The sequence below is a fragment of the Electrona antarctica genome (assembly GCF_951216825.1).
Source record: "Electrona antarctica genome assembly, chromosome: 22".
NCBI classification, from domain to species: Eukaryota; Metazoa; Chordata; class Actinopteri; order Myctophiformes; family Myctophidae; genus Electrona; species Electrona antarctica.
Window position 1 is genome coordinate 36722024 of NC_136805.1, and position 12699 is coordinate 36734722.

The window sequence follows — 12699 nt, forward strand, 5'->3', positions numbered from 1 at the left end:
GGGAACCCCTTTTAGTGTTTTAAACATTATGTTATATTTAGCTATTGAAAAATAGCAGACCTACAAGCTCGTAGCGCGCCACTCGGTGGCGCGCTATGAGCTTGTAGGTCTGCTATTTTTTTTTAATCGTGAAAATATTTATTTCAGAAAACTGGAGGATTTAGAAGATTCTTTTTTAATTTTGAGGTCAGGCCTAAATGGATTAATTGAATGAAAGAGTGCCGTGTCATCGGCAAGAAATGCAGTGCAACATAGAAAATAAATCGCTCACCCAGGAGAGCAAAACCATATTTTTCACAGCATTGTAAATCACTAAGAAAGAGGCTTTTTTTCCAGAGAGTGTAAAAGTGGACCCGCCATGCATGAGTCTACTTTTCAAACTCGGAGTAAAATCGACACTCGTTTCATTTGTTTTGCCAGCGCTGACTGACTCATTGATCACACATGCTGTACCAGCGCGGATCGCGGTTCAACACAGAGACAACTGTTGCCCTCTCAACCCAGCGCAAACACTCCTCATCAGCAATCATATTCTTTTGATCTCACACTGAAACCGCAAAGAGAAATCACAGTGCAGTGAGACTTGGAAAAAGCACAGATTGATTGTCATTATGAGTGTTTTTGTACTACTTGCGTCTTGCACGGCGGAAATGGATGATCTACAAAGTACAACCTCACAAACTTCCATCCTAGCCACATTTGTTGGACGTCAACACGTCTAGAAAACTTTCCAACAACACAGGATAACAGAAAGTAATCTAGTGTCATCTGATATTTGATAGAGCTCTGTTCAACACAGAGACAACTGTTGCCCTCTCAACCCAGCGCAAACACTCCTCATCAGCAATCATATTCTTTTGATCTCACACTGAAACCGCAAAGAGTCAAAATCACAGTGCAGTGAGACTTGGAAAAAGCACAGATTGATACTTAGTCATACTTCGTCATCGGGATGTGCGTCAAAGCATAAATTATATGCACGGAGAGGGAGTCTACGAGGACGTGAATAAAGTGGCCTCGGAGTGGAATTGACATGTGGAACTGGCCTCGCCGAAACACACTGCCAATCCCAATACCCCTAGGAGACAGATGACGAAACACTTTTAACCACATGAACCCTTGCATCCCTACTCGGGGCATGTAATAACAACAGGCGAACGTTTGGTGAAAATAACCAATCTACAAGCTCACAACGGTTCGTGTTGCGACACGTTGTGAGCTTGTAGATCGGCTATTTTCCGCAAAGAGATTTGACGTATAGGGGGGAAAAGGAGGGTGTCAAAGTACAGGCCCCTGAGGGACCCCAGTCAAAGAAGTACATATAGGGTTAAGATGGTTTTAATGACCGCACCACCCCCACCATCGCTGACATGCGTCTTACATTACGTTGAAACGGTCTCCCTTTCAAGTCCCGCATTTATCAGCCTTGTTAATCTCCTCTCCATCTCTCACATCCGCTCATTCCTCCACAACGAGCTGATAAATCAGGTGTATTCCTCGGCTCCAGAGTGCGATAGCCATCGGTGCACGGTGTTCCCCACTTATCAAGTGGTCACATCTTTAGAGAGCCCACTCCCCTTCGATGGCAATCTAATCTCGGTCTGGGCCAGAACGGCCTCGCTAAAAGGCGCAACAAACAATTTGAGCAATCTGATCCCAAAGTTCAGACCGAGCGCTTGCACTTGAAAAGCTAGCGCTACATCCTTCTCACTTCCCAACCCTCTTTACATGCTGCACAACACCACTAGAACGGATGACGGACACAGTATAGGTACTCTCGAGGGAATCATTCCAAAAAGGTAGTGACCTTGTTTAAAATGTGCTGGGCCAGTTAACCGCTATCCGCACGCACGCACGCACGCACGCACGCACGCACGCACGCACGCACGCACGCACGCACACACGCACACACACACGATCGATGGTGTCATTATGAGTGTTTTTGTACATTTGTACGGAAATGGATGATCTACAAAGTACAACCTCACAAACTTCCATCCTATAGCCACATTTGTTGGACGTCAACACGTCTAGAAAACAACACAGGATAACAGAAAGTCATCTAGTGTCATCCGATATTTGTTAGAGACTACACAGTAGTGTAAATATAACGATGAGTGTGTAAAAACTGACCCGTAAGTGCTGCAACACAATTCGAATTAAAATAAATCCTTGATCAACAAATCCAACACTAAACTAAGCTTTATTTAATCATTCTTGGTGCAAACGGCCCTTATTTACGAACGCAAATGTGTTGTAATGGACAAGGTTCAGAGGGACTCCTCTATTATGTGACTCTATCTGTACTGTACTGTACTGTACTGTACTGTACTGTACTGTACTGTACTGTACTGTACTGTACTGTACTGTACTGTACTGTACTGTACTGTACTGTAGGTGTGGGGACAGATAGGGATGCAGGACAATCATCAGTCTCTGTTTGACAGGGTCAGTCGTTTTCCGAATACCCTTCTCTCTCCTGTGTTTGCAGTGAGTGACCACCTGAACCCTGGCCGTCTGCCTCTGCCGTCACCGCTGTGCCCTGATCCGCCACTGCTCAGCTCCACTGCTATCCCAATAAACCTCTATTTGAGCTGCAATTCCATGTCTGTCTCCGTGTTTGCACCTCGGTTCAAAGAAACATTGTGATGCAGCCCCTGTGCCCACTCGGCCTACAGCGGCTCCCAGTCCCAGGTGTGATGTGAATGCCACATACGAAGCCAAGACGTTACTGAAAAAGAGCATTTTGTGCTCAGCAAATCTACCCTCCTCGATAAATAAATTAAGGCTAAAAGATCAAACAAGACAACAGAATCCATTAAGGTCTTGTTTTGTTTTCTTTACCCGTGTGCTGAAGTCCCTGAACAGGCTGCTGTCTGGCTGACTCCAGTAGTTTCCCGCAGCAGGGTAGGATGAGGTGTTGGAGTCGTGGCCGCAGGTGCCGGGCGTGAGGTCCAGGTGCTCCGCCCTGTAGATCCAGTGGGTTCCAGTGGGGTCGGCGGTGCCGTTGGCAGACGGCTCCAATACGTAGGATCTGTCTTCCAGTGAGATGAGACCCCTGCATGCGAGGAGGAGAGGCGCGGGGGGAAAGAATCAGACTTTCAGAATCAAACGTTATTGTCACATCACATTACAAGTAACATCGGTGAAGTTCTTAGTTGTGCAGGCTCATCATTGCAGTTACAAGAGAGAGAAAAACATAAAGTGCATATAGTACATGACTAATCTACACGACAGTATGTATGCATATAAATAAATAGTAGTGATGTACCCTACGTGTATATACTGTATATGGAGTCTCTACTAAAACAAGAGACAGATTCAGTTCAGTCTGTGCAGTGTCACCAGACCTAGTTCTTGTTCAGCAGTCTAATTGTTGACAAGTAGAAACTGTTCTAGAGTCTGGAGGTGCTGTTTTTTTTGTTTTTTTTAATATTTTTTATGGAGGGACAGACAGTAGGCTGACAGGAAATGGGGAGAGAGATGGGGGGAAGACATGCAGTAAAGGCCGTCGGGATCGGGAGTCGAACCCGCGGCACACTGCCAGACTGGATTACCAGCCAAGGTGCCTGGACCGCTGAGCCACGGCCCAGGCGGTGCTGCTCTTGATGCTCATGTAACGTTTTCCCGGCCGTGGGCACGGCAGTGGCTTGAACAGGCTATGGCTGGGGTGATGGCTGGGGTGAAAGGTGTTAAGTTAGGTGAACCCAGAGTGTATTCAACGTATGTTCACGAGTACAGACCACCCTCTGCTTATCACGTCCCTATCTACCACCACACCTGCCTCCACTCAGTCCACTCTGTCACCAAAGACGACTGGCGTGTTTCTGCTTCACAACAGACCAAGCACGGGTCGTGAGTACTGCGCTCGTAGATCGGCTATTTCTGCTATCCATTGCTTTCAACTGACGGAGCAGAGACGACGATGGCTGCCAGCCCCCACCCCGAGTCTCGCCCTAAGCTTGGCTTCCTCATCCCGTTCCACATTCATCTCATTTCGTTTCAATAAATTAAAACAATAAAAGTAACTGTAGTAAAGTATAGTCTCGGATTTCCAGTTCCTGTTGAGTTTCTTTGCTAAGCTCTGCAGATTGTGTTTCCTGTTCAAATCTGCTGCTGACTGAGCCAATCAAACAAACAGGAAACGTGTATACGCCACCTTCTGGAAATCTTAAAAGGTCTCAAATGTATTAAAAAAGCTCAACCTAAAAGAGATCACCATCTCCTTACAGAATAAATAATAAAGGAAAGGCATCATATAATCATAATTTTTAAATAAAAGTTTCAACTTACATCCCCCAACGCTCATGTGCGTCGTACACTATATTGTAACGACCCTGCAAAAGACCCGGCCGTAACTTGCTCCTCCAAGGGAGCTAGCTCTCTTGGCTACGTGGCTTGTTGCCTGCCTGGTCTACCGAGTTGGAGATCGGGGTTCGACTCCAGCTCAGGGTCCAAAACGTTACAATAATGTTGACATTGTAAAGCCGATTACTTTCGTCTTTCGCCGAAAAAATGACTTATCTACTCACATCGCGTCGTGACACGGTGGCCATTTTCAGCACATAACCCCATCGTACGAATAAGTACAAACAGCAGGCCAGTAGCCATCATGCTTCATAGTAATATGGCAGAATGGAAACGGAAGTAGCACTTGAAAGATGTTATTGAAGTTGAGCTGATGGCTGTGGGAACAAATCAAGAGGCAGACAAGACGTTGGGTTTAATAAGCAGCATCCCCACGTCGGCTGTGCTGATGGGGCTCCCGTATCCCCGTGTCAACATCTCAACCGTTTCAAAATAGGCCGCTGTGATTTGAAATTAGTCTCTGGGCGCATTAGGTCCGGTGCCAAAGCGCGGAGATTCGAGCAAACCTCGCACAACATCCGTGACCACATTGAACTCACATTGAAACCCCCGAAGGCCCGACAGCTGCCAACCAAAACCCAGAGCAATTTGTTGTGGTGTGCACGCCAAGCAACACAGCTCTTGTCAAAATGGGTTTTCTGCCCCCCTCCACCCCCCTTCTCTCTTGCTGTCTGGAGACAGACAGGTTGCAGAGAAAAAGAAAAAAAATGTAATTAAAAATAAAAGAAAAAAGAAGAAAGACCAGTGCCAAGAACAGAGGCTTAACAATCATTTGGGATGGCTCCTTGGAGGGTGCAGACATTTGGCTGGTTTGTGCAAACATTCCTGGTGTTGTCCGGTGATATTACAGCCATCATTACTCCTGCTTGACATACGCAAACAGCTTCCTTCTCTATAAGCCAACTAACCTCCCTGCCAGGATGGAGGCCCACGCCCCACGGTGTGAGGGAGGTTTACAGCCTCTCATGATCACCATCATCAGAATGATCATCAAGGTTTGATTTATAAAACAAATAAAATAAATACAAAAACAGGGGGGAGGTTAATGGGCATAACATTACTTTACTACTTGTTTAAGTAAACTCCCCGTTGGGCACCGACCTACTCAGGAACTTTGCAAGTCGGGGACGATGCAAATTGGAAATGCGCGTCGCTGATGCGTGCAGCGAGTTTGACTTACGTTGGTCGGTCGTAAACACGAACCTGCATGTATTCAGTCTGACCAGAAGCAGAGATAAAACATAGAACCATGCTGCCGGTGGTCAACATGAATGACCTGAGGGGGAGGGGATCAAACCCTGAACTCATCACCTCGATTGTGTATATTTCTTAAAAATGTAATTGTCTACGGTACACATGCTATTCTTTCCATTAATTTAAAATCGGCAAAGCGTCATTTTAGATGTTTGTGTTGGCTATTAAAAAATAGCAGATATGCAAGCGCACATACTGTAAGCGAGCTTGTACATCAGCAAAGTGTGAGGAATACTGATTTATTACATTATTTTGTTGTGGAATCGGCCTCAGGTCTTAAATGGGTTAACAATAGGCTCTGTGCACATACACCATTTTTTAAATAACTCTTCCTACTTCCGGGCCTCTTTCGACTTCCTTCACAGGTGTTACCGATGATACCCATTAAGGCTCTGTTCCATTCTGGTCAAACAGAGTCAGGGTGCTGCTATGGACCATATGCAGACCGCGGCCATCTTACCATATACGTTAATGGCAAGGTGCTACCTAGGTGCAACTTCCCATTGGCAGCCCATTCATCCAAACAGAAAAGTCCTATCTGATTGTATTACACAACGTCAAACTCACCAACATTGCAGCTGTACGAAAAGCTTGAATTATTCTCTTTCTATCCTCAAAGTGTTTGTTTCATAAAAGTCCACTGTAGACATGTTATGAGCTACTTTGTGTCCTTGCAGGTGATTCTTTTTCTAAGTGCTGGAGTTTGGAAGTGCTCGTTAGATATCACTCAACTGTCCTGCGTACCACCTGTTTTGAAATTTGCACATAATGCAAGAGGCAGCAGGACATTGCTTTACTGAAAACGAGTGCTTCCAAACTCTGATGGCAACATGGCCACTGTCTGCAAATGGTGCATGTTGGCTCACTGGTCACACTCTGCTACACCAGTGGGTCTCAAAGTGTTCCAAAAGACCCCGTACGGGTGTGTGTAACTCAAAATGGATTTGTACACTCTCAAGAGATACGGGGGTCCTTGAAACGTTTGAGAACCACTGTACACACTAAACGGAGCAGAGCCTTAATTAGCATCATCGGTAAACACCTGTGAAGGAAGTTGGAAGAGGCCCAGAAGTAGGAAGAGTAATTTCGAAAATGGTGTATCGTGCACGGAGCCGATATATTATCCCCCAGTCCGTGAGAGCAGGCAGAGCAACTTAAGCTTGTTGTTTCACAGCCAGCCTTGAGCTAGATAGATACTACTATAGATAGATAGATCGAGGCTGTTCCAGGTGAGCTTTAAGATGCCCTTGATGGGAGGATTTCAGATGTCCTCCTCCGGTCGGTGTGCGCTCGGTGCGAATTGATCGCCGATGCGTGCAGGTGACATTACACCCGAGCCGGGGGTGGAAACAACACCAGTGAGAGAGTGTGAGGACGATAAGTGGACACTAACGCACGGCTCTGGACCTGAGCAGCAGCAGCACTGGTGTTTAAAGTATATAAAGTATATAAAATACGTAATAAGTATTCAAACTTTTACAAGAGCATTGTTGGGATCAATGTACTTAAAAGTCTCACTATATATATATATATTTTTTTACTCTTTGGTGTGTAGGATGGGTGACAGATTCCAAATGTACTTTGTCAATGAATTTAGCTTTCTCTCTCCATTCTGTCATAAACTATAGTAAAACCAAACCAAAACAGGACGGCGGTGGCTCAGGGGGTAGAGTGGATGGATGGTAACTGCAAGGTTGCCAGTTCGAACCCGGGCTCCCCCAGAGTTGGTGTCGAAGTGTCCTTGCACTATATATTTCTAAAACTATGAAACATTTCAAAGATTTCTTTTCAGGCAAATATGTCCACCGTAAGATGAACCTAAATAGGTTTGAATGGGGTTTCTAGGTGTAAGTATGTAGGACAAGTAGCATGCCAAAGTTTGTGTAATTGCCATTGAGAATGCATTGAGCGTTTAAGTTAAATAACTAATAAGTAAAAAGTTTCAGCATGTGTCTCCACAGTAAGCTGAATTATAAAAAGTGTGAATGGAGTTTCTAGGTGAAAGTGCTTTTTTGATGTGCCAATATCTGCCATTGAGCCCCATTATAAACTTCTCAAATTTGAAAGCACTATATATTTCTAAAACTATGAAACATTTTAGAAACATAAGTTAAATACGGGGGGGACATATTTTGACAGCAGAAACTGCCTGTCATAATTTCCCTATTCCAAAGCCCCCCCAGGTACATTATATATTTAAACTATTTTCAGCAATGGTAAACTTATTTTTTCAGTGGGTAGATCTTCTTGAGCTGGTCATTTTGAAAGTAGATCTCACGTCATAAATGTGTGGGCACCCCTGCTTTAAGACCTGAGGCCGATTCTACAAATGCCTTCTAAATCAGTATAGGTTTAGCCTCACACTTTCAAAAATAGCAGATGTACAAGCTCGCAGCCTGGCACAAAGTGACGCACTGTGAGCTTGTAGATCTGCTATTTTTGACATTGTAGATCTGCTTTTTTGACTGCACAATGAGTACTTTCTACTTCAAATACATTTTGATGCCAATACTTTTGTACTTTTACTCAAGTAGCCTACATTTTGAATACGGGACTTTTACTAACAGAAACAGAGTATAGCTACATTGCAGTATTAATACTTTTACTCAAGTAACACATGCAAGTACGTCTTCACCACACACACACACACACACACACACACACACACACACACACACACACACACACACACACACACACACACACACACACACACACACACACACACACACACACACACACACACACACACACACACACACACACACACACACACACACACACACCTGAGACCAGTGCAGGTACTGAGGCTGACATCGGAGTTGGCATGATCCTCCACCACACCGTGATAGTAGCAGTTCTCCTGCATGGGGAGACAGAAGACATAGATAGATTCTTTATTTGTGTGTCATGCACCAGAGGTGCCCAGTCCAACATATCAACAAGTTGCACGATAAAATAAAATTAAAACTCTGTTTTGTTTTGTTTTTAAACCTCAATGTCAAGCAAACATAACAAATAGTATAATAACTGTAGACTTTACACGCTTTGGATTGTAATGCTACATTAGATAGCTGTTAATGCTAAGTCACTTTATTAGTATGTCATGCTATTCTACAAAGGCCTTCTAAACCAGTAACTTTTCTGTGCCAGGGAAGGTGGGACCCCCCAAATTATTACACTTTCAAGATTTTTCAAAGATGTTCGTGTCACGCTTCGAGCTTGTACTGTACATCTGCTATTTTTGAGAACCACTGTTCTAAACCCGGTGTTAACGTGTTAAAAGAGTTTTTAGTTTATTTTTTAAAACGTTTAAAAGCTCTGGATTTCAATACACTGACACCACGCTAGACAGGAACGCCCAAAAACGTCACGCCTGGGGTAAGAATTTTCTATGGCTGCCAATGCAACTTGGTCCAATCCTTAATCACATACGGACAAACATCTATGCCGATGCTATCTAACTTGCGGAGGTAGCGTGCCTTGTCCACGGGCAACAGATCTTTCAACGTATGGCATTGCAAATACGTTTGATAATCGCTACTCTGCTCAATATTGTTTTGAAAATGCCGCAAATTGCATTGCAGTGAACGAGCGCAAATCACTTCCCCAGGGGGTGGGCGGAGTCACAGTTTGAGGCGCTGATTACGCGCCGTGGTGTCAGTGTATAGTAATCATTGCTACTGTGTGTTTGTTCAGTAACAGGGGTCTCCACATCTGCTTAGTAAACAAGACATTCGTTATCGGGTTGGGATGCAAATTTCATCCAATCGGGATCGAGAGAGAGAACTCATATAGAATACAGGACCAATAAGACGCCCTGAGGGCGAGAAGCGACCTCGCACTAAAGGCAGAGGTCGCGTGCGCTTTGGCATGGGGGGGTCAGATCAACATATGGAATGAATTCTGTACTGGCCATATATGGAGAGTGTACAGGGTTTGATGAGGTCAGATCAACATATGGACTGCCAGGACAGGAAGGACGGCTGGGGAAGGACCTTTTCTGACATGTCAGAACAGGTCAGTTCCATATATGGAGATCTAAGGGTTTGAGGTTTGAGGTCAGATGTGGAGTTACTGGCCGGCTCCATATATGCAGATCTAGGTGATGATCCAGTTATCCAGGGTTAGATGAGGTCAGCGTCGTGATCTTCATATATGGAGACGGCCATATATGGTGGTGTGACCTGTCACAAGGCGTGATGTCACGAGGCGTGACCATATATGGAGGCGTGATGTCACGAGGCGAGACCATATATGGAGGCGTGATGTCACGAGGCGAGACCATATATGGAGGCGTGATGTCACGAGGCGAGACCATATATGGAGGTGTGGGGTGACTAACTAACTGGCAGACGGGAGATGCAGGTTTTCATAAATAAGCAGAAGACAAAATTGGAACTGGAAGGTAAGCTGATAAATTGTCTTTGTGGGGTTTCTCTCCCAAATGGAATAAATGTATAACCCACCTGAAAATATATAATTTTATGTTTACTGTCAAAGCTGTGAAGATGTGGAGACACCTGTTACTGAACAAACACTAAAGCAATGCTTACTATCGGAATATATAGCTATTTAACACTTATTTTAACAAAACATTTCACTCACAGCACAGCTATAATGGATTTAAACACAATGATTCATACATAGCTCGTAGCTCGGCAAAGTATGCAGAGTTTAATTGGCTAAATCGAGAGGGATCGGAAGTATCATGTGTGAAGTCAAGGTCAGGTTTTGTCCAAAACAGCACTCCTGGTTGATATCAAGTATAGGAATAAAACAACAACCACTTGGCCGTTTCCCTGCAAGCTAATGCTTGGTGAAACCTCATAAGGACCACCTGCCCAGTTTGCGGCGGGGATCCAAGAGGGTGAGTTTAACCTGTGCGTGTGTGTGTGTGTGTGTGCGTGTGTGGCGTGCGCGCGTGTGTATTTAACCACTCCTGGCAGACAAAGGGTGTGGGAGGAAGTGTCTGGTTTGCAGTGAAAACAGTCGTTCTTGGGTGAGGCCAGAGGAGGCCTCTCTCAGGTGGGGCCTCCTCTCTGCCACCCTGAACCGCAAAGAAAAGAAAGAAAGAAAGAAAGAAAGAAAGAAAGAAAGAAAGAGAGGAAACCCCACTTTCCTCCCCTGCCTCTAAATATAGAGCTGTACGGCGGCAGTAAATTCCGGCGGCTGGTGGGCCTGCCTTCCGCGGAGGTGGCCGAGGTCCAGCACAGGGCTGCTGCTGCTGGATGGATTGTGCATGTTCAGCGTCTGAGTGGGTTTCTTGCAGGCATCGGAAGCAGCGGTGGTTCTGAAAACGGTTTTATTTCAAGGACCGGAACGCCAAATGTATATGTATTTGACCGTGGGTCCCACACCTGAACATATTTTGTGCCAGGGCAGGGAGGGACCACCATACATTTGTGTTGTTCAAATATTTCAATTTTTATTTTAAATAGCCGCTGTGTACAGGGTTAAAGGGTTGAACTGATTTTGATGCTATATTAACAAACTATTACACTATACTATATCGCCTCTCTCTTTTTTTTCTATAACTTTTATCCCACGATTTTGTAACCCATTTTTCACCCCTGTGTCAATTATCTAATGTGATCCTGGGCTCTACACACCCTCCGCCAGCCTAGTCCCCATATATGGGGGACATGGGGAGAGCAACGGACTTGAACTCATGCTTCCTTCATGCCTGAGTGTTCCCTGGTTGGACGTAGCGCGTGGAAGGAACACGTTATTCCAACCAGTTCCTTTCCCCTCCATCAGGCAGTTTAGAGACCAGGATTACTGCATGTTTTTTGTGAGGGTACCTACCCTAGGGGACACGGGGAGAACATGGCAAACTCCACACAGAAAGGCCCTTTCGCCAACCCTGCCACGGGTATGGGCACTGATGACGCGGAGGAGGAGACACGCCGCCAGCACCCACAGCGTCCCTAGCGGGAATCGAACCCAGGACCTTCTAGCTGTGAGGCGACAGCACTACCAACTGTGCCACCGTGCCCCTATATCGCCTCGGGTTGAAACCTCATATGTCCAAAACCGAAGAAGCGAAACGTTGCAAGCATGTGGATCTGCTACCTTTGATACTTCTGTGTGACACTGTAGTATGAGAAGTATATGCCATTAGGTTAGTATACAATATATAGGCGGGTCATCAGAGGTTTCTGGCCGGCAAAGCGCTATGAATTTCTTATTCATGTTCCAATCGAGCACCGTTTCTTCCACCCCACCCACCCGCCCCCAAGAACGATTCGATATAAATCCAATTCGAGAGCGGGCCCGAATCCTTGACATTCTCCTACGCACGGTGGAGCCGCCTGCCACCTCCCCAACACACACACACACACAGAGGGCTGGAGGCGTATGGAAAGAGAACATTAAGGTCTCTAGCGTGTGGGCGAGGCCAGGCGCGGCACTGGATTTAGTGCACTCGACTTAATGCCACCGCCTCATGTTTCTTTGATGAGGTCATGGCGGTGATGTATCGAAAGATACATGCGGGATATGAATAGACTTGGTTTCTAGGCCTCCCTGCAGGGAAGCCGCGGAGCCAGAGCTGACAAAGTCATACATTATTATTCCGGAATGAAGAGAGATTAATAGCTGTATACCTGGATTGAGGCGCGCGAGGCAAACGACCCATTTATTATTAAAAAGGAAGAGACATCTTTAATGTCCAAACAAACAATAGGTGCTCCTAGTAAGATGGCCATTCTCGTGTAGTTTCCCTATAGCACTGGCTCTCAAAATGGGGTCCGGGACCCCCAGGGGTTCTTGCACTCTTATTCTATCCTTTTGTTTGCTGTGCTTGCTGTGTTTTTGTTGTTTTGAATGTTATCTATATGCTGCTGCATTGTCTGTAAGGAAGCCAAAAAAAGAAATACGTTTTACTCTTATGTACCTGCAATAAAGTACAACCTTGAAGCTAAAATGATTGATATGATATTTAGGAAGAAACTGGACTCCTTACAGATTTGTAACTCTGAGAGATTGCGCAAATGGACCCAAATGGACCCTTACAGATGTCTTGTGGGTCCCATACAAGTCTGTAACTCAGAGACTCTCAAAATGGGGCCCGGG

At 45.3% G+C, this 12699-nt stretch overlaps 1 protein-coding gene across 1 annotated transcript in view; it reads right to left on the bottom strand.

The window, feature by feature from the left end:
• Positions 1–526: 526 nt before the first annotated feature.
• The window catches only part of LOC306915129 (disintegrin and metalloproteinase domain-containing protein 12-like), a gene marked incomplete at its 3' end in the record, with an annotated part of 95751 nt that continues 83578 nt past the window's right edge, over positions 527–12699 (bottom strand). Inside the window, exons 6-8 of the mRNA XM_079492378.1 lie at positions 8409–8485; positions 2845–3058; positions 527–547 (exon numbers count right to left, since the gene is read on the bottom strand). Coding sequence (XP_079348504.1) covers positions 527–547; positions 2845–3058; positions 8409–8485 — 312 coding nt within the window. The remainder of the gene's footprint in view (positions 548–2844; positions 3059–8408; positions 8486–12699) is intronic.